This window comes from Natator depressus, chromosome 25 (assembly GCF_965152275.1).
Source record: "Natator depressus isolate rNatDep1 chromosome 25, rNatDep2.hap1, whole genome shotgun sequence".
NCBI classification, from domain to species: domain Eukaryota; kingdom Metazoa; phylum Chordata; order Testudines; family Cheloniidae; genus Natator; species Natator depressus.
The window spans coordinates 16,029,218-16,048,735 of NC_134258.1; the positions used below are offsets into that span (position 1 = coordinate 16,029,218).

Consider the following 19,518-nt stretch of genomic DNA (forward strand, 5'->3'; position numbering starts at 1 on the left):
GAAGTACTACTTCACACAATGTACAGTCAACCTGTGGGACTTGTTGCCACGGGATGTTGAAGGCCAAAACGATAACTGGGTTCAAATTACAAATTAGACGAGTTCATGGAGGATAGGTCCACCACTGGCTATTAGCCAAAATGGTCAGGGATGCAACCCCGTGCTCTGGGTATCCCTAAGCCTCTGACTGCCAGAAGCTGGGTCTGAACGACAAGGGATGGATCTCTGAATTAGTTGCGCTGTTCTGTTCATTCCCTCTGAAGCAGTTGACACTAGCCACTGTCAGTCGGACCCAGCACAGCCATTCTTATGTTCTTAAATAGAGAGAATAGTGCAGTCTTGGTCTGTAAAGGCTAATGACACGACCAGTGCATGGTGTCTGAATGTCTGGGGAACTCTGGACAAGCCATGTGGTGAGTACACTTAAGAGCAAAGAAGTATTTTATCAGTAGGCTAAAAACCCCAACATGTCAGGCCACATTTGACATGTAACTAGAAGCTACTAAGGTTTAAGTGAATAAAAAAAGGGAACTGCCATGCCTTTTGTGACTATGATCATTTTATAAAGTGTATGTCCTCAGAACAGCATTTACTTTAAATAGAACATAGTCTACACCCACTAAATATATTATGCAGGCTTTTGTGGCAAATGTGAATGAAAACCAGAGCTGAAGTACCACTTAGTCTTGGCCCACCTCATACCAACATCACAGGCTCAGCATATCTGTAATACAGGAAACTGAGGGCTGGCAGCAAGCTCAAACTGTTTTACTCTGTTTTCCATTTCTAGCGGGTTAGCAAATTGAGGACTTTACTTTCCATAACTAAGTTTAGCAGCTTCTCCCTAGCATGAATTGGCTGGGCTCTGGGAAAGCCTCACTTTTTCTACCTTTGGGGTTCTGCTGTCATATTAATTCATTTTTAGCAATTTCTTATTTATTAAGGAATGCGGCTTACAAGAGAAACACTTACAGGCAGTATTAATAGCTTGGGCCACTCTTATTTGGAACCATCCTTTGAAGAGAATTAAGTTTCATGAAGACGCCTCCAGGAATACATTATCCAAATGGCAGAAGAGTACCTAGTGCTGTTTTTATTTCACCTATCATCTCTATAATATCCTTGAGTAACCTGGAATCCTCCTGTCAAATCAAACTAAGACAAGAATCAAAATTGTTCCACAACTGAAGAGGTACCCCAATCTATTCCACAGTCTGTGCTACCATCTTCCACTTCAGAGGCACCATGCTTTATTATTTCAGTGGATTAGGAAGGCCATTGCTGTAATGAATCCAAGATATTCACATGTACCAATATTTGGTTTCAGAAGCTGGCTGGATTTTTAGCTGAGTCTTTCAAAAGTAGACATTTACAATGAATTTCTACCACTCCCAAATTATGCAAGTGGCTTTGCCAAGAATGGCTTTTATTTGGAAACTACTGCCAGTGAAGTTTATCAGCACTTTAGAAGGCCAGTATTTATCTTTTTACCAATCTTACAAAATCTCTAACACATATTCTGTGTGTCTTTTAAATAGATTCAATACTTCGCATTTTTCCTTGACAAAGTGACCATACAGAATTCTTGGAGCATTCCAAAACTATGTAGTGAAGTAAAGTCTTCCCAATCATGTGGAATAAGCCTGGAACATAAGTTTCTACAGGACTAGTGCAAAAGTTTAACCAACCCAAACTTTGTCCTTATAAAAAGCTCCCAGGAGATGCTAATTCCTTCAGAGGGAGATAGGGATAGATCACTCCATAATAGCCCTCTTCTGTACACTCCCTCTGAAACTCTGGTATGGGCCACAGTCAGAGACAGGATACTGGGCAAGATGGACCATGGTCTGACCTAGTATGGCAGCTCTTATGTTCTTATAACTTAGTCCATATAAAAATTTCTAAACCCTATGGCCAGCCATAGTTTAGTTTTCCTAAGCACTGCCCATACCAGAAGGCAATCCTCCACTTCAGTAAGAGATTACACTTTAAAGATTAAATTGTTTAAATTGTGGAGAGGAAAACAGAGCCAGCCTAACTTTACGCTCCTATCCATCCTCTGGCACCCACCCAAAACATGTCTCTGCCATTTGTTGCAGATTCCCTATACTGTTCTAGTGTATCAATAAGGACACCTGTAACAACCACTCTTTAGTTAAAACAGCAACAGTTTCATTTCTTAACTCTCTTTTTGCATTTACATAACTTTAAAAAGAAATTTTTTTTTTAAGATGAACCATGATCGTTGCACCATCTTTTACCTCTTTTTCATTCCCTCCTTTGTTCCGACAGAAAGACAGAAAAAAAGACAGAAAGAAAAGTGACTCCCAAAGGTATCAACTACCACTGCTGGGTGGATCCCCGTAACACGTCAGACACTGGTGACTCATCAGTTAGACGGTGGGTCATATCCAGTCTAAAGGTTGGGAATTCTTAAGTTTGCCTTCAAACCAGTGTCTTGCAGATTAGCACAAAACAGTGTTAAAATGATCTTCACACATGTACTCACCAATTTGAGAGTGGGTAGGGGAAGGAAAAAGCACTTTGGATGATAAATAGTCCATAATCTCCTAATACAAATATGCTGAAATCAGTGTGTTACTGCAGTCCAAAAAAGTAATAGTTTATTTTAACTACAGTGTTTTATTAGCATTTGTATATTAACAAGGGCAGTGCAGTGGCAAATCACTTAATTAGGAGGAAAATATTTCAGTCTGTTTTTTCTCCCTGAGGAATTCTGTTAGGTCACTTTTACAGTTTTGTCTTCCACAGAAAATGAATAGTCTTCACAATCTACTTTTCTAGATCAGGAGCTGGCAGGAAAACTCCAAAAAAAGCTACCTAGGCAAAGCTGCCTGCAAGTTGCAGAGTCAGGTGAGTTCTGTCCCAGAAAAGAGGGGCAAATGCCACCAACAGAAAACTATTCTCAGAGCTCAAGATGGAGTTATGAAGAGGGAGAAAGTGAGTTAAGCAGAAAAAGCTTTCAATTAGCCCCCAAACTACTTCCTAATTTATTTAGCAGCTTGCTGGCTACATTTTTTAGCACTAAACACTCCAGTTGAATAGCTTTTCCTCTCTAGCAGCTATTACTAAGATAGCTACTATATCCTGAATGTTCAATTGGTCCCCTTGCAGTCTTTAAACAGCTTTTAAAAATTACATCTTGGAAGCTGGAAATTCAACAAAATACCCGTCCCAGGGATGTTACTGTTAGAGATTTTATTAGAGCGTTCCATCGTGGCACCTGACAATTTCCCATACATAAACAGACACATGTGGAAGCTACAGTGTAACAAGAGATGCTTTTCATGTCTATTATGATATTGCATGTGATTGCTATACTATTATCATCTGTAGCAGAAAAAAGACCTTGCTAAAATTATGCATGAAGTCAGAATGCCAGAGAGTGACCCAGGCTGTATTTCCTTTGGTCAAGCGTTGCAGAAGTATAAGCAACAGCAGTCTATTTTCTGACCACCTTAGTTTTCCAAGATCCATGATCTTTTCTGCGCTAAATCCATATTAATCCAGGACTGATTCTTCTTTTGATTTATTTAATATACAATATCTTTCATAGTTAACTAGGACATCTATGAATCATTTTGGCAGATCTAATGTCTCAGAAGTTGGAGAAGGTAATTTCAAGAAGCATTTAAATTAATCCCATGGCAAGGTGTAGTTGTGGTTATATTTTTTTGCAGAGTCTGGTTATTCTGAGCAAATGATTAGATGATTCAACACTTTCCACTAATTTGAGGAAAGGTGAGCTACCAGCTTTGGCTAACTAGTCTTCACATAGCAAAGAACATGCAGTTTCAGGTTTCCTGACAGGCTATTCTTAAAATATATGATTTTTTTTTTTAAATTACAAACACAACTTGCCAGTACTATGCCGCCATTCACCTTTTTTACGTTATATTAGAAATGTTGTTATGACTCACTTGAACTCTATGAAAAGGTCAGCCCATTAGCAGATGCCTGGCAACCAGGTATCACTAAAATAAGAGGTCACCAAAAAATGGGGGAAGTTCTAAGCCAATACCTAAAGGCTCTTATAGTCTTACTGCAATCAAGCAGACTTCAATAACGTTAATAGTCTTTCACATTTCAGAAGGACTCAAAATATAAAGCAAAAACGAAATAGAGTATTGCCAAATGACTAAAACACATTTCAAAGTATTCTTCTGCCCCAAAAATCCCCAGGAAAACTCATTTTCAAAGGAAGATTCCTTGTTGTGTTTGGTTCTATTAAATGAAAAGCCCAAGTGACTCTCACTGTAGCCAAATCACCAACTCTGAAACAGGACATTTTGGTTGCGAACAATTCAGTTTCTGTAAGACAGAACGTTTGTTACAAAGTTTTCATTGCATTCTCCTATTAAACTCATAATTGACTTAAGTATTCATCATCACTTAACAGAATAGGAATTTCCACTAAGAGGACATCTACACTAAGAAAACTGGGACCCATAATTCTCCACTTCATCAGCTCCAGCTGTGATAATAATGGAGGCAGTAGCGCAGACATGAGTTGAACAGTTATTACCATGTTGTCTAACCCTACTGTAAAAATGTGAGTTGTCTATACTTCAAACCTTCACTGCTCCCACTGATACTCAAGCTGAACTCTTGGAGAATTATAGGTCCTAACCCATATGCAGACATAACCCTACTCATATTTTTTGGTTAGAGTCACAGGTGCCTCCATAACTTCTCTACATGCAGGACTGTACTGCCTTATTAACTTTCATGCATCTACGAATGCTTTATTTCCTCCTTTTTAGTTTCAATCTGATAAGTAGCACCCTTCATATAAACTTGTGCTCAGCTCCGCAAGACATTTTGGGATACATCTGTACTGCATTTTGTTACTTTTATTAAGAAGCAAACAAAGGGATTTTCGAAAGTACAGCCCCAGATAGGAGTTTAGGTTGAATTAATGTGTGATGGACAAAGACCCTTAAAGCATGAGAAAAGTTCTTGACTGAAATACTCATAAAAAGAAACTATCAAATCCTAAATTTTAGATGGTATATGTTGAAATGTCTTCTTTATGTGAAGGTTTATTTAGAAAATTCCCAAGTTTAGGTTTCAATCTTTAATCATATTTTTAGCTAGGAGTGGTTCTTTATGATTCAGACTTCCATGTTAGGTGTATCAATTTCTAAGGGCTTGGCTACACTTGCGAGTTACAGTGCAATAAAGGAGCCCCGGGCCCACTAGCTCGCTACCCATCCACACTGGCAAGGCACGTAGAGCGCTCTGACTCCGCGGCTACAGCGTTGCTGGTACTCCACCTTGGCGAGTGGAATAACGTTTGCTGTGCCCTCTCTGGAGCGCCGCGGCGCCAGTGTGAACGAGGTGTTGCTTTCCTGTGCTCTGATCAGCCTCCAGAAACATCCCATAATCCCCTTAAGTCAAGTGGCCACTCTTGTCATTGTTTGGAATTGGCTGTAGGAATGCGGAAATGCCCTTTGAAAGCTCCGTTTCTGACAGCCGGTTGCTTATATGCTCCGAGACAAAGCAACCATTAGCGTGGAATGATGTATGGGGGGGAAGGGGTCAGGGAGGTGAGGGGGGTCTGCTGCTGTCTGAACTTACAAGACAGAATGCTGACATGCTCTCAGCCCCCCAAAAACCCACTCTCTCTCCCCTCAGATACACACAACACACTCCCTGTCACACTCCATCCCCCCGTTTGAAAAGCACATTGCAGCCACTTGCATGCTGGGACAGCTGCCCATAATGCACCGCTCCCAATGCCGCTGCAAGTGCCGCAAATGTGGCCACGCCAGTGCGCTTGAAGCTGTCAGTGTGGACGGGATTGCAGCGCTTTCCCTACTGCACTCTCCGAAGGCTGGTTTAACTCAAAGCGCTCTACATCTGCAAGTGTAGTCATGCCCTAAGAATGCTTGAATAAAACAGCATTCATTTTTTATTGCATAACAGATAATTACAAATCTAGCTGGTGAAGTTTGGAGTATTTGCATTTCTCATTCAGTTGACAAAATATAACATGTGATTTCAAGCCCCTCTATCTGATTTGATTATGCTGTATCACATCTTGCAAATTAGAGTCCAAAAGAGTTAATGGTATCAGATACAGCAAGATCAGCTGATTGAATAGTGCTTTCCACAGTGACCCCTTCCTGTTTTCTATTCTAAACTGCAAACTTGAGCTCCAGCAACTAGCAAACCTCAAATTCTACTTCTGCTTTCAAGTAGCAGAAAGCAAGGCAAAATGCTTGCATGTGCTCCCTGTTCTGTAAAGCATCATGGGTAAAATTTTCAAAAGCACCTAAGTGACTCACATTGAAAAATGATATGGCAAAAAACCCTTATCACTGGTGGTTGAACACTTTTCACAAAGTGATCACTCCATATCGGACCTCTCAGCCTTCATCCTCAAAGGAAACCTGCACAACACGCTCAAAAGATGAGTGTGGGAGCTTAAATTCATAACTTTTCTAGACACTAAAAATCATAAACTCAATAAGGACCAGGCAGGCCCCTCGTCTGGTTTTTAAACAAACTGACCTGCTTTTGTAATGTTTGTTCCCTATCCAGCACTGAGACAAAACCAGATATGGTTTTATGCAGTATCCGATGAGGGATGCCATAATGGAGAGCGCCCCACTCCACCACCACCAGCATGACCTTGTACACACCATGCGCATGGTCACACCAGTGGGGGCAAGATGACACAAGTTTCCAAATGGTGCCCCCATGTGGCATGACCCTACACGCAGACGGGGATGGGATCACTCCCACATCATTCCCAGAAATACCAGAATCTCCAATATTCCAGGTATATATGAGAGGCCACCCTAATAAGGACACTGGATTTAATGCTTATTACAACAATCTGTAATCCATTAACACCCCTGTATAAGACTGGTGGTTGTTGTCTTTCCTTCTGCTGGAAATGATGTAGTAATTAAGACAGAATTTGCTCAGAACTCTTACGGGTTAATCAAAATTTCTCCCCAACTGAGAACATGCTTCTGCCTGAAGCAAACATTTACACTAGAGAAGTAAATCCCCGCGAAAGGGAGTTCACAATGGAAAGGCTAAAGACATCCTCACCATGCAAAAAAGCACCAATAGACTCAGAGCAGTAACTGTTTCAATGGAGAGCTATTTACTTATGAAAACATTCACTGTATTCCTTATTCAGTGGAACCAAGTGACTGGTTGTATTTGACCCTAGACTCAAATACTGACAGTGTCCTAATGAGAGACACCCAATGAATCCTTCACCCCAGCACATTGAGCTCTGGCCGTGAAAACATAACTGATCAAAATTGACATCTCTGAAGACGAGAATGTAACTTGCAAAGGAAAAATAGAGAAATAGCCTATTTCAAAAGAGAACTAAATGGTCTATTTCATCTATGCAGAAAGTTAGTTGCAAAGAAAGATTAGAGATTAAAAACAGAAATAATTTAAAAATCTGTCTTCAAAGTAGCAGATCAACACAGACTTGGATTTTCAATGCCTCTGCAGGAGAAAGGCCTTCAAAATCCTCCCTAAAAATGACACATACCAGCAATTATTCAGAAAGTTTTTAAAAAAAGTTATTTGTGCGAAGAAAAATTTCAGCCTAAGTTTACCTCCAGTACTGGTCCAGCTCCCAAAATAGTTCTCTCCACACCACTTGCGTACCCCTTCTGACTCAGTGCGGTGAGACAATGAATTAAAAAGTTTGTACTTTGAGTTTTTCCAGATCCACTTTCACCTGAAATGACTATGCACTGGTTAACGTGTTTTTTAAGCATTGTGTGATAAGCCACATCAGCTATGGCAAAAATATGGGGCTCCAACTTCCCAAGTTGGTGATTCTCGTACATCTTGACATATTTGGGGTTATAAATGGGCAAGAATTTGAAGGGGTTGATGGCAATCAGAATGCTTCCTGCATACGTATAAATCTTGTGTTTTAGAAAGCGGCGTTTGAGATTCTCTAGGAGTGTTGTTTCTGTTAAATTGGAGAGATTGCATAAGTCATCAAAGTCTTCCTGATGCCATGGAAGAAAACCCCTTTCAACCAATCGTCGAGCGTCCTTCTCCTTGGACACCAATTGCATATGGACATATTTGATGGTCCCATCAGTGTCCCTCTCTTGCAAAAGAAAGTAGTACCCATCGTTTTGTGGATGCTCATCCTGAGCACGGCGGGGCCAAAGCAAAACCCTATGAACAGGAGAGTCATTCAAATCAAGTACCCATTCTTCACCTCCCGATTCTTTCACCTCCACAAGCACATAATGCTTTGAGACATCCAAGTTCAAAATATGTATCACATCCTTGATTACATCTGAAGTGGTGCTGTCCTTAGTTGCAGTCACACTGCAGCAGGTGGTGCTTTCTGTCGAGAGCTGGGGGTAAATATGAAGATTATAGGCCGCCTTCTCCTGGCAAACTGCACTTCCAGCATCTTTTAAACTCATTCTGCCCCCAACCTGACTTCAGCATACCGCCCCAGCTTGTTGATCAATGCCCATTATCTGCAAAAGGAGAGTGAAGAGAGTCAGATGTTTAAAGGTATCCTGTCCAACCGGTTTCCCTGAAATACAAAAGCAACTGAACCAAAAAATAAAAAGTTATCTGAAATATAAGATGAAGTTATTACACAGGCAAATTTATGGAAAGTAAGGTGTTTTCCTGAACATCAGTGATGTTATTTCAAACAAACTGCCCATTTTTACTTAGGATCTCACAATGGAAAGATTTTCTTTATGAGTGAGACTCAGATGGCAGAGGTTGGGGTGGAAAGAGTTTGAGCATCTGGATTTCACAAGCTGTTCCTTCCAGCCTGAGATAGTTCTCTCCTCACTTAAGCACAGTGGCTATTTCTTTCATAAAATTCACAACAATTATTGAAAAGAAACACAATTTAGAGTTAATTTCATTACTATCAATCAACCAACAACCACACCCTTAATGCCCCAAAGCGTATTTTTGCTTTTCACCTCCTATTCAGGAAGAGATCAACTAAAATTAGTCTAAATTGTAGCACATTTCAGCGATAAATTTTGTAACTAGCTCATCTGGGATACACAACTCTCATTCCATACCTAAAGAACCCCCTATTCATTCCTTTACCTTTGTCTTTCTAACTATTGCTTCATCTCTCTCCTCCCATTTGCATTCAAGCTCCTCATACATGAAGCTCCTGTAGTGTCATTGATTCCCACTACCTTGATTTCCCCTCCTCAACCCCTACTGGCCCCCTGCAATTGAGCTTCAGTTTCATGGGAGTAGAGAGAGCAGCTCTTATGGAAGTCAACCAACACCTTTTTGTGGCCAAGTTAAAAGATGCTGGTCTGTATTCCTCTTTGATTTGCAATCCACTCTGAATCACTGTCCTTCGTTCAGCGTGGTGCTTCATCAGGCATTCAACCTCCACCTAGTTATGTTCCATGGGTAGTCACACTACAAGTCCAAACCATTATGACTGCGGTACACTGAGTTCAATGACCTCTATTATTAACTTCTAAGTGGAGAGCAGTTTCCTAAGGGAAATCTTGCAGTTTAGGCAGATGGACAATAAAGCTCTATCTTTGCTCTCTTCAATTTAAGGTGCTCTATAACAGTATACGCAGAGGATGCTACTTGACCAAGTTTCAGAGTAACAGCCGTGTTAGTCTGTATTCGCAAAAAGAAAAGGAGTACTTGTGGCACCTTAGAGACTAACCAATTTATTTGAGCATGAGCTTTCGTGAGCTACAGCTCACTTCATCGGATGCATACTGTGGAAAGTACAGAATACTTGACCAAGTGACCCAAATACAAGTCACAAATTAAATCAAAACATAGTACAATATGAGAAAGTCAATTCAAGTTATAAATTAACATGCAGTCATTTTCAGTGGCAGACAATTTTAGGCCAAAGGGTTCCACAAATAAGATCTACAGTGCGTTGGAAACATTATTTTGTTGGCATTTCCACCACAGGCGGTCAATGACTCACTCCCGAGATGCACATGACAGTTCTGCCACTCCTGAACATAGTCTCAGAATGGAGAACTTCATTTCTAAGCAATTCTGTGTAGAAGCAAGAGTTTCTGAAACATTTTCTGTTATGCAAGTTTTTTAGATTGTTTTCAGTTCATCCTTATGAAACGGGAGGCAGAATGAACCACAAACAGTGGGACAAATAATGGCACTTCTCTGGTTAATCCATACGATCCCCTGCAGAATGGTTCCTTATTCTACATAAAAATTAAGTCTATCACTTCTAAGAGGCTCGTTGTAACACTCACACAGGCGGTTGGATCGGACGACTCAGGAAGTCCCATCCATTTCTTAAATCTATAATTATCACTGATTTTTGACTCATGGCAGATACTCAACCACAAAGGTTAAAGGTTTCAGAGTAGCAGCCATGTTAGTCTGTATTCGCAAAAAGAAAAGGAGTACTTGTGGCACCTTAGAGACTAACAAATCTATTTTAGCATAAGCTTTCGTGAGCTACAGCTGAATGCATCCGATGAAGTGAGCTGTAGCTCACGAAAGCTTATGCTCAAATAAATTGGTCAGTCTCTAAGATGCCACAAGTACTCCTTTTCTTTTTTTAAAGGTTAAAGGGTTACATAAGAGCAAGTCTACCCTTAAAATGTTTCATTGGTGCAGCTGTACTGGTGCAGCTGTGCCACTGTAGCACTTTAATGAAGATGCTCTAAACTAACGGGAGAGAGCTCTCCTGTCAGCGTAGTTAATCCACCCTCCCTGAGGCAGTAGCTATGTCAGCGGGAGAAGCTTTGTCAGGCAACAGCAAAGTAAAATTTACAAGACTCTGCTACTTTCACCACCGCTACTCAGAACCCCAGTCAGCAGTGACACTATCAAGAAACAGAATTTCACCTTACTGCTGCTTGGGAAAGCTAAAAGCAGAAGGGACCCTGGACTTATTCATGGAAAAGAGGATCCAAAAAACCACTAAAGCTACAGACGACGAAGAGTGACAAAGACCACTTCATCTTATCTCCTCAGCCAGGCAGTTCTGGGAAAAAAGTAGAGTAGCTTAGACCCTCTCCAATCACAGAATTCCTGCTCTCTTCCAGCAGCGAGAAGTTTCAGACACTTACTAGCCAGAGACTGGTATGAAAGATGGACCCAAGCAGAGTCCAGAGGCAGCATTCCCACAGAAACCTCAGCAGCCTTCTACTTCCCAGTTGCTGAAGGTGGCTGGAGGCTGCTTTTCTTACCTAGGCATTTTCTTACCTAGGCATTGACCTTGTTGATAAAGCCCACCCAACCTCATCTACTAGCTCATATAAAGGCTGTCTGATACATTTTTCACTCATCCATCACATTTTCCAAAACTAAAGTCTTGGATATCTGCTGGGGGAAATGGAACACTAGTAGTCTCAGCTCTGTTCATGGAAGACAGAGGCCCATTATAACATAATACACTGCTTGTTGAGGAGACAGCTGGTGGTCTGAGCTCAGGAGATTTCCAAGACTGAGAAACAGGAAAAAAATATTTCCCATCCTGGGGAAGGCTGATCACTGACAAAGCAACACGCAGATGGTAGACATCAACCTGAGAGTATTTATGCTAGACACAGATTTGCCGTACATGCAGTCATCACAGGCATCTGCTTTACGGGACATCAAACAGACAACGCAGTTTTGTTTCCTCACTGGGATAGTCTAGGGCACAGAGCCTTCAGTGAAAAGAACTTGCTGCAACATGATTACTACATACATTCACTGAGGGAGAAAATAGGAAGAGTCACCATAATGGTTGTTTCACTTCAACCAAATACGAAATCCAGATGCGGTTTGCTTTATTTTAACACTGCTGAATTTTCAGAGGCCCTCTTCCTCCTTGTGGATCAGCTGCCTCACGTAAAACATTTAGAGAGTTATTTAATATTGATGTTAAAGGTTATTTTAATATTAAAGGCTGGGATTTTCAAAGGACTCTAAGGAAATTGGATACCCAGCTTTCAATGAATTCTTTTTGAATTGATTTGCCTTTGAAAAATCCAGATGAAATTATTCAATAATTTGTGTGAAGGTGACCAAAACCATTAAAACTTAAATGTTAAAGTTCACTTTGGAGTAGTCTGAAATGCAATGTTGCAATAATCCACTTCAGATACAAACAGGAGGAGAACCTCAGTGCAGTGTCATAAAATTAGAAACTTTAAAGCACATCAGTTGTTAGGTCTAATTACTAATTACCTTCACAGTATCCCTTTAAAAAGAGCTAAAGTAGTCTCATGAAATCTTCAAAAGCAAAGCAGAAATGAACATGGATGTTCTGCGAAGCAACAGGCATTAAACAAAATAAGATGTAAATATCTTCTGGTCTACCCATCAATCTGCTTACAGATCCCAGCAGAAGATGCCTCCACTATTCATCCCAACAGCTCAAGGCCATGATTTGGCAGGTTAGTGAGCTGAGGACTTCTCTGCCTACAAGTTCAAAAACTATACTAAATCATAACCTAGAGGCTGAAGTACATTTCTCTTGGGATAAACATTTAAAATCACTTGAACAGGAGAAATCAAACATTTCAACAAAACTAGGCCTCAAGCCAAGATGATATATACCCTAGAGCCCTGTTGGACCCAGCAAGGGGTTTGGTGGGCTTTTTTTCATATTTTGCTCAATGACAGCTCCAAGGAGTGCCCAAGCAGATAGGCCTTTTCTGCACAGTGGTGGGAGGAGACTATCTGAGGTTTTAAAATACTGGCCTGAGCAGTGTGGCTGAGGAAATAACCTTTTGGAACACGTTCTAGACTAGGTAGAAACTAGCCAACACTGGTCAGGCAAACCATCTTTGAAAATTGTGCTGAATTTGCTTATAATAGTTTTATAAGCTGGTTCAGACACTTTATCGCTTCAGTATAAACAGGGCTCTAAATGATACATAAACCTGAGGTCAGCTGTAGCAGAGACATTGGACACAGAAGAAAATTAGACTCTTAAGATGAATGTCTGTTGCCACAGACTATTACTGGAATTTCAGAAGGAAACAGTATGCCTAAGCAGTCTGCTAGAGCTAGTAGAGTACATTACAGAAGTGAATTCATGATGTACTGCTGGAGAACTACTAGATCTCTAGGCTGGTAGAAAAGAAACCAAACCAGACTTTCAGATAATTTTATCTCCTTCCGCCTCTCTTGATTGCCTCATTGATTTAAAGTAGGACATTTACCATATGACCCAAGCAATGTTATTTTTTATTATTTGTATTACGGTAGTATCCAAGGAGCCCTAGTCATGAACCAGGACCGCATTGTACTAGGTGCTGTACAAACAGAACAAAAACTCCTTGTCCCAAAGAGCTTAAAATCTAAGTATATGACAAGAGATAACGGATGGATACAGACAGACAGGGAGTACAAGAAATCTATTTTTTTTTCTGTTTCAGTTTTCATTACTCTTCCCCTCTGCCTATATAATATACAGAATATTAACAAAATACTTACAAGTAGCATGAATATAATCAGTTTGTTAAGGAGCACTGCTTAACTTTCAAATACTTCCTTGTGTTCTAATACAGATTTTTGTTTTCTTCCCATTTTAGTGTGTCAAATATTTAAACTGTTACCGGCTAATAGCTTGAAAAATGTATGTGGTGGGCGTGAGATTCATCAGTATGTTCAGATGCTACGCCTGAGGGAATTCTGCATCACTGTATGTGCGCAGAATTCATGTCCCCCGCAGATTTCTTTGTTTCCCTACAGAAAAATGAATTCTTATGGGGAAACAAAGGGAAACCAAAAGAGTGGTCACACACCCCCACCCTGGCAGTGCAGGCAGGTCGGTTTGGGCAACTGGAGCACCCGGTGGAGACAAAAATCACTGCTGTGGGGGGAGGACGGGGGACTGGGCAGTCATGTGTGTGAGAGAGACACTGTCCCTCTTGCTTGCTATTGCAGCACTCTCAGCAGGGAGGGGCAGGGCATCAGGGTGTTTCTGAGGTAGGCAGGCATGGGGCAGGCTCTGCCTCCTCAGGCAGAGCAAATGTAGCAGCCTGCCTGCTTAGTGAATTGTTCCCATTGTCTTTGTGAATTCCCCCAGTAGTATAAAACAGATGTAAACGTTTTAAGGCTCCTTTACATTGCCAGAGTGGTGTAAAGGAAAGTACAGCCTTATAAATGCTTATGGTGCTTTAGTGATTAGAACTGAACTAAATTTTTGGACTGAAAAAATTTCCTATCAAAATGTGCTCCATCAACTGTTTGTTACTGACCTTTCTGCAGGTGGTCAGTAGCCAATATAAATTGTGAGTTTGATTCCCCAGCCATCACTTGCTCTTCAGTTGCCTATGATGTAACACTGAGCATATGGCTGCATATATTTGTTGACTAATAACTAGAAATAAAGGGTCAAACCTAGCTACATTATATTAGACAAGGGGGTTTGGGGATTTTCTTCAATACTCCCCACTCCCATTCTCCATCCATTGCATTGCAGTTTAAATAAGTTACCAAAATACTGTAATTGAAACCAGTGTGATTATATTGTGTTATTTTGATAAACAAAATATGCAGAATTTTAAAATATTGTATGCATAATTTTTTATTTTTGGTGCAGAATTTTCCCAGGAGTAAGATGTGCGTGCACTTCAGAGCTTGCATGCATGCCTGTTTGTTTATTGTGTGTATCTTCTAGACTACTACATAGCCTTACTTCAACTGGCAGCTTTGCATATCCACACAGACTAATGTATTATCTGAATACATATATCTCATGCAATGTACTGTATTTTCCTAACAACAAGTTTATGATTTTATTTTGGCAGTGTTCATGGTCATGTATTTTTCAACATGAAAATAGCAACAATACATGGCTGATCTCCAAAGTCAAATACAGTTCAGTAATATTTAATTCAAACCACAGACTTTGCAAGATACTAGTGTCCCTGAGTAATGTGAAACACCAATTTTCAATTATGTGTTTGCTTCAGAAACATGCAATTACTGACTATGACAGTAGGACTGTTTCTTAAACTGAAAAGGAGAAATTCTCCATCTCCCATAAGAGAGGATATTATAGAGGTGCCCCAACAACTCCAAGGCTGCACTGAGCTTTTCCACTTAAAGCAAGGTTTAAATCCCCTAAATTAACACTGAGCTTCCCAAACGGGTACTACTTCTTTCAATAAAAACAAACTTGAATTCTCTTGCAAATTTTCATATTACGATCAGCTGCAGATTGAGAAGTCTAAGCAACTTGAAATCCTTCTTACTGGATATTTTACATGCAAATATAAGACTTTATTGGATTCACTATAACTTTATTTTAATGCTCTGAGACTTGTAATTTTCCACATTAGTTAATTCTGAATCAAACACCATCAAAGATTGTTTTTTGAAAGAAGTATATGATGGCTAAATGTTATTACATTTTTCTTAGCTGTTGTAATCAAGGAAACCAAGGGACAAAGTGTCTTTGCCATGGGCTTCCTAACACAGAACAAGCTGGACTCTAGCAGGGGAGGCTGCAGAAAAAAAAGGGCGCAAGCATGCTCCTTACCTCACCCTATCCTCACCCCAACCTCAGCTTTGCTGCTCAGTGGTGCGTAAGGCACAGAAGGTATTCCTCACCCTCTCAACTACCTGCTCTGCTCCTTACTGCCCCTCAAGCCCCTGCATCACAGCCCCACTCTGCCCAGGCCCCAAAGTCCCTACAAATCACATCCAATTCCTTTGAATCACACTCAGATGCACAGCTTAGTTCTGAACTCAGCAAAATTAAGATGCTCTACTAGTCTACTGGACATAAGTTTATTTCAAAAGCCTATAATGCATTATTACCTAAATTAATCTGATGGCAGAGTTAAGGCTATGGTGCTTATTAAGTGAGATTGAGAGGAATCAGATGTGCGTGGCAGAAATATGGTATGGTATGGTATGGTGGAAATGAAATGGAGTTAGCTGTGGAGGCAGAGTCGGAGCTTGTTTGGATAGCGTGAGCATTGTGCGGCAAAGTCCATGAACCAAGGTGGCCTGGATGTTAATGTTGCCTTACCTGGTGATTTTCTTAAGAACATAAGAATGGCCATACAGTGTCAGAAACAAAGGTCTATCTAGACCAGTATCCTGTTTTCTGACAGCGGCAGGTGTCAGATGATTTAGAGAGGACAAACAGAACAAGGCAATTATTGAGTGATCCATCCCCTGTCCTCTGGACGCAGCTTCGGGCAGTCAGAGTCTTAAGGACAGCATGGGGTTGCGTCCCTGATCACCTTGGCTAATAGCCATTGATGGACCTATCCTCAGTGAACTCACCTAGTTATTTTTTGAACCCAGTTATACTTTTGACCCTCACAACATACCGTCAACTAGTTCCACAGGTTGACTCTGCATTGTGTGAAGAAATACTTCTTTATGTTTGTTTTAAACCTGCTGCCTATTAATTTTATTGGGTGACCCCTGGTTCTTGTGTTATGTGAAGGGGTAAATAACTCTTCCCTATACCATTCATGATTTTAAAGATCTCTATCATATCTCCCTTCAGTCATCTCTTTTCCAAGCTGAACAGTCCCAGTCTTTTTAATCTCTCCTCATATGGAAGCTATTCCATAGCCTTAATCATTTTTGTTGCCCTTCTCTGTACCTTTTCCAATTTTAATGTATCTTTTTTGAGATGGGATGACCAAAACTACATGCAGTATTCAAGGTGTGGGCATACCATGGATTTATATAGTGACATTATGACATTTTATGTCTTATCTATTCCCTTCCTAATATTTACTAATATTGTTAGCTTTTTTGACTGCTGCTGCTGAACATTGATCAGATGTTTTCAGAGAACTATCCACTGTTTCTTGAGTGGTAACAGCTAATTTAGCCACCATTGTTTTGTATAATTGGGATACTTTCCAATGTGCATTACTTTGCATTTATTAACATCTAATTTCATCTGCCATTTTGTTGCCCAGTCATCCAGTTTTGTGAGAGCCCTTTGTAACTTTTTGCAGTCAGCTTTGGATCTGAATGATTTTAAATCATCTGCAAACTTTGCCATTTTACCCTTTACCTTCTTTTTCTAGATCATTTATGAATATGTCGAATAGCACTGGTCCCAGTACAGGTCCCTGGCGGATCCTGCTATTTACCTCTCTCCACTGTGAAAACTGACCATTTATTCCTACCCTTTGTTTCTTATTTAATTGGTTATTGATCCATGAGAGGACCTTCCCTCTTATCCTATGACTGCCTACTTTGCTTAAGAGTCAGTGAGGGACCTTGTCAAAGACTTTCTGAAAGTCCAAGTACCCACTGGATCACTTGGACCACATAATTGTTGGCCCCCCTCACAGAATTCTAATAGATTGGTGAGGCAGGATTTCTCTTTACAAAAGCCATGTTGACTCTCCCTCAGTTCTTCATTCGATTAGTAGTAGTACTCCGTTAGGGCCTACTTTCCTGAAGGAGGCTGGGTCCCCATTGTCCTCGGTACTATAATTACACCCATGATTAAGGTACTTTTTCTCTAAGTTTTATGTGGGTTTAAAAATAATTTATTCAGCCATACCATAATCTAGGCATATTTGAAACAGCTTTACAAACACTGTGCGGATAAAGACCACAGCTCGTTGAAGTAGTAGAGCATATTATCTCTGCAAAGAGCTGCATCCTGTTACCAATCAAAGTTCAATATTGTATATGGTAGCATAATAAAGCCCAGGTAAATCCAACTCTACATGCTCCACTTCATTATTAAAAAGGTACTTGACGTAATTAGTAAACAAAACAAAGCACACAAGAGAAATTGACCTCAGTGAGGAGGCAAGTAAAGTAGAAGACCAAAACAAAGAGGTTCTGCTAATCCTTTCACAAATGTGCAACCCACTATTATATCATTAGTTTTTTTATACAAGGAAGAATTTTAAATACGGTGCATAGGGTGCTCTCTCTGCTTGAGGCAGGGGACTTCTGGAAAGTTTTCAATCTACTTTTTCTTTTATGCTTGTACTTGCAAATTGAGGATTGGTAGAATCAGGCCTTGAAGCACAGTTCTTGCAGCTAAAGTCCATGGCACCTGAGGAATACAGTGCCCAAGTCTATTTTAAATAGATGCTTGCATTTTACCGCAGGCGGAGGGGTAAAAAGTATCTCCTCCACACATGAGGATCAAACATACAAATTACCTATTGGAGTAGTATTGGACATTGTTCTTAAATTAAAGTTGCTTCCATATATGGCCAGAGGTTCCCCTTTTACCTCCATTTTAACAGTGTAAAAATAAACTATTTTTAAGATCATGGCTAAATGCTAGAAAGGAATTCTACACAGACATGAAATGTCTAGTTAAAAATAAATCAAACAATATCTATTCAGAGACACTTTTTACAATCTTTAAGTCCCTAGAGATGCAATATGTATCTATTTTGTATAATAGCAAGGAGAATACTTTGATCAGTTTATATATAAACATCAACTATACCTTAAATCATACAAAATAAATGCCAATTTTCACTGTTAGTATTGAAGTATGTAATACCAAATCAATGTTAAAGAGAAATATTTTGTATTTGGGATTTAAGCAATGTATCTGTAGAAATTCTTAGCGTGTTATTTAAAAATTACACACACTTTCCACGCTATAAATGTGTAACAACAAGTACCAAATCCTGGGATCTTTAAATAAAATCAGTTAAAAGTTATCAAGAGTTGAGACAACCAAGATTACATATGTAAGGGTTTTTTCTTTCTGAATTCCAAGGATATGAGAAACAAGACATTTGTCCTTACAACTAATAGGTCATTTTTAAGGTGGGCAGACTTGTGTTATAAGTATATGAGTCAGACAGTTTATTCATACATCAGATTGTTCAACAGGTCTAATGCTTGAATCACTATTTGTCAGAAAGCTCAGTTTCTACGAAGTTTCAATTATGGATAGGTCTCATTTAAATTTTTCATCAGCTGCATTTACGGTTTCCAAATTATTCAGCCCTACAAGCATTTTAAGTTCCACAGCAAAACTGGAACAGAGACCTAAGAACCCCCCTATTCCTATGCTGGTTAGAACATCTGAGTTTTTGGGCTGCCCCATTTCACTGAAGTATAGCATTACTGAGTCAACTTCTGGAAAAAGCTCTTTATTAAACCAGTCATTCTCAAGTATAGCAAGAAAGCATGGTTCAACTTGATACAGTAAGGAAGCTATGCAGAACCATTCTAGTACATAGCACTGTGGGCTCTCCCGTGCTTGGGAGTAAGCCTAGGCACCAACACTTAAAATTTAGGTGTTTCCCTGGGTTTTGGGAATGGGACAAGAAGGGAGCACACCGGTGCAGCAATGGCACAATAGTTGCTGGGTGGGGGGGGGAGCACTCCTACATTGTCTCCAGTGGGAATTACCCACTCCAACACCGAAGTTCATCTGGGTAAAGTACAGAAGTGAATGACTAGTGAAAAAGAAAAGCATTTCAAAACAGGATGCTGATTAATACCCCCACCATCACTACCTACTCTTATAGGGTACTATTCATCAATAGAGCTCAGAAAGGTGGCCAATCATTTACAGATGGTGGAACTGAG

The 19,518-nt window shown here is 40.1% G+C and overlaps 1 protein-coding gene across 7 annotated transcripts in view; it reads right to left on the reverse strand.

Moving 5' to 3' along the window:
• MYO9B (myosin IXB) overlaps positions 1-19,518 on the reverse strand; it is a 74,611-nt gene that overhangs the window by 52,662 nt on the left and 2,431 nt on the right. For all 7 annotated transcript variants that reach the window (XM_074939828.1, XM_074939826.1, XM_074939827.1 and 4 more), the window contains exon 2: positions 7,614-8,507. In XM_074939828.1, coding sequence (XP_074795929.1) covers positions 7,614-8,450 — 837 coding nt within the window. In that variant the 5' untranslated portion in view covers positions 8,451-8,507. The remainder of the gene's footprint in view (positions 1-7,613; positions 8,508-19,518) is intronic.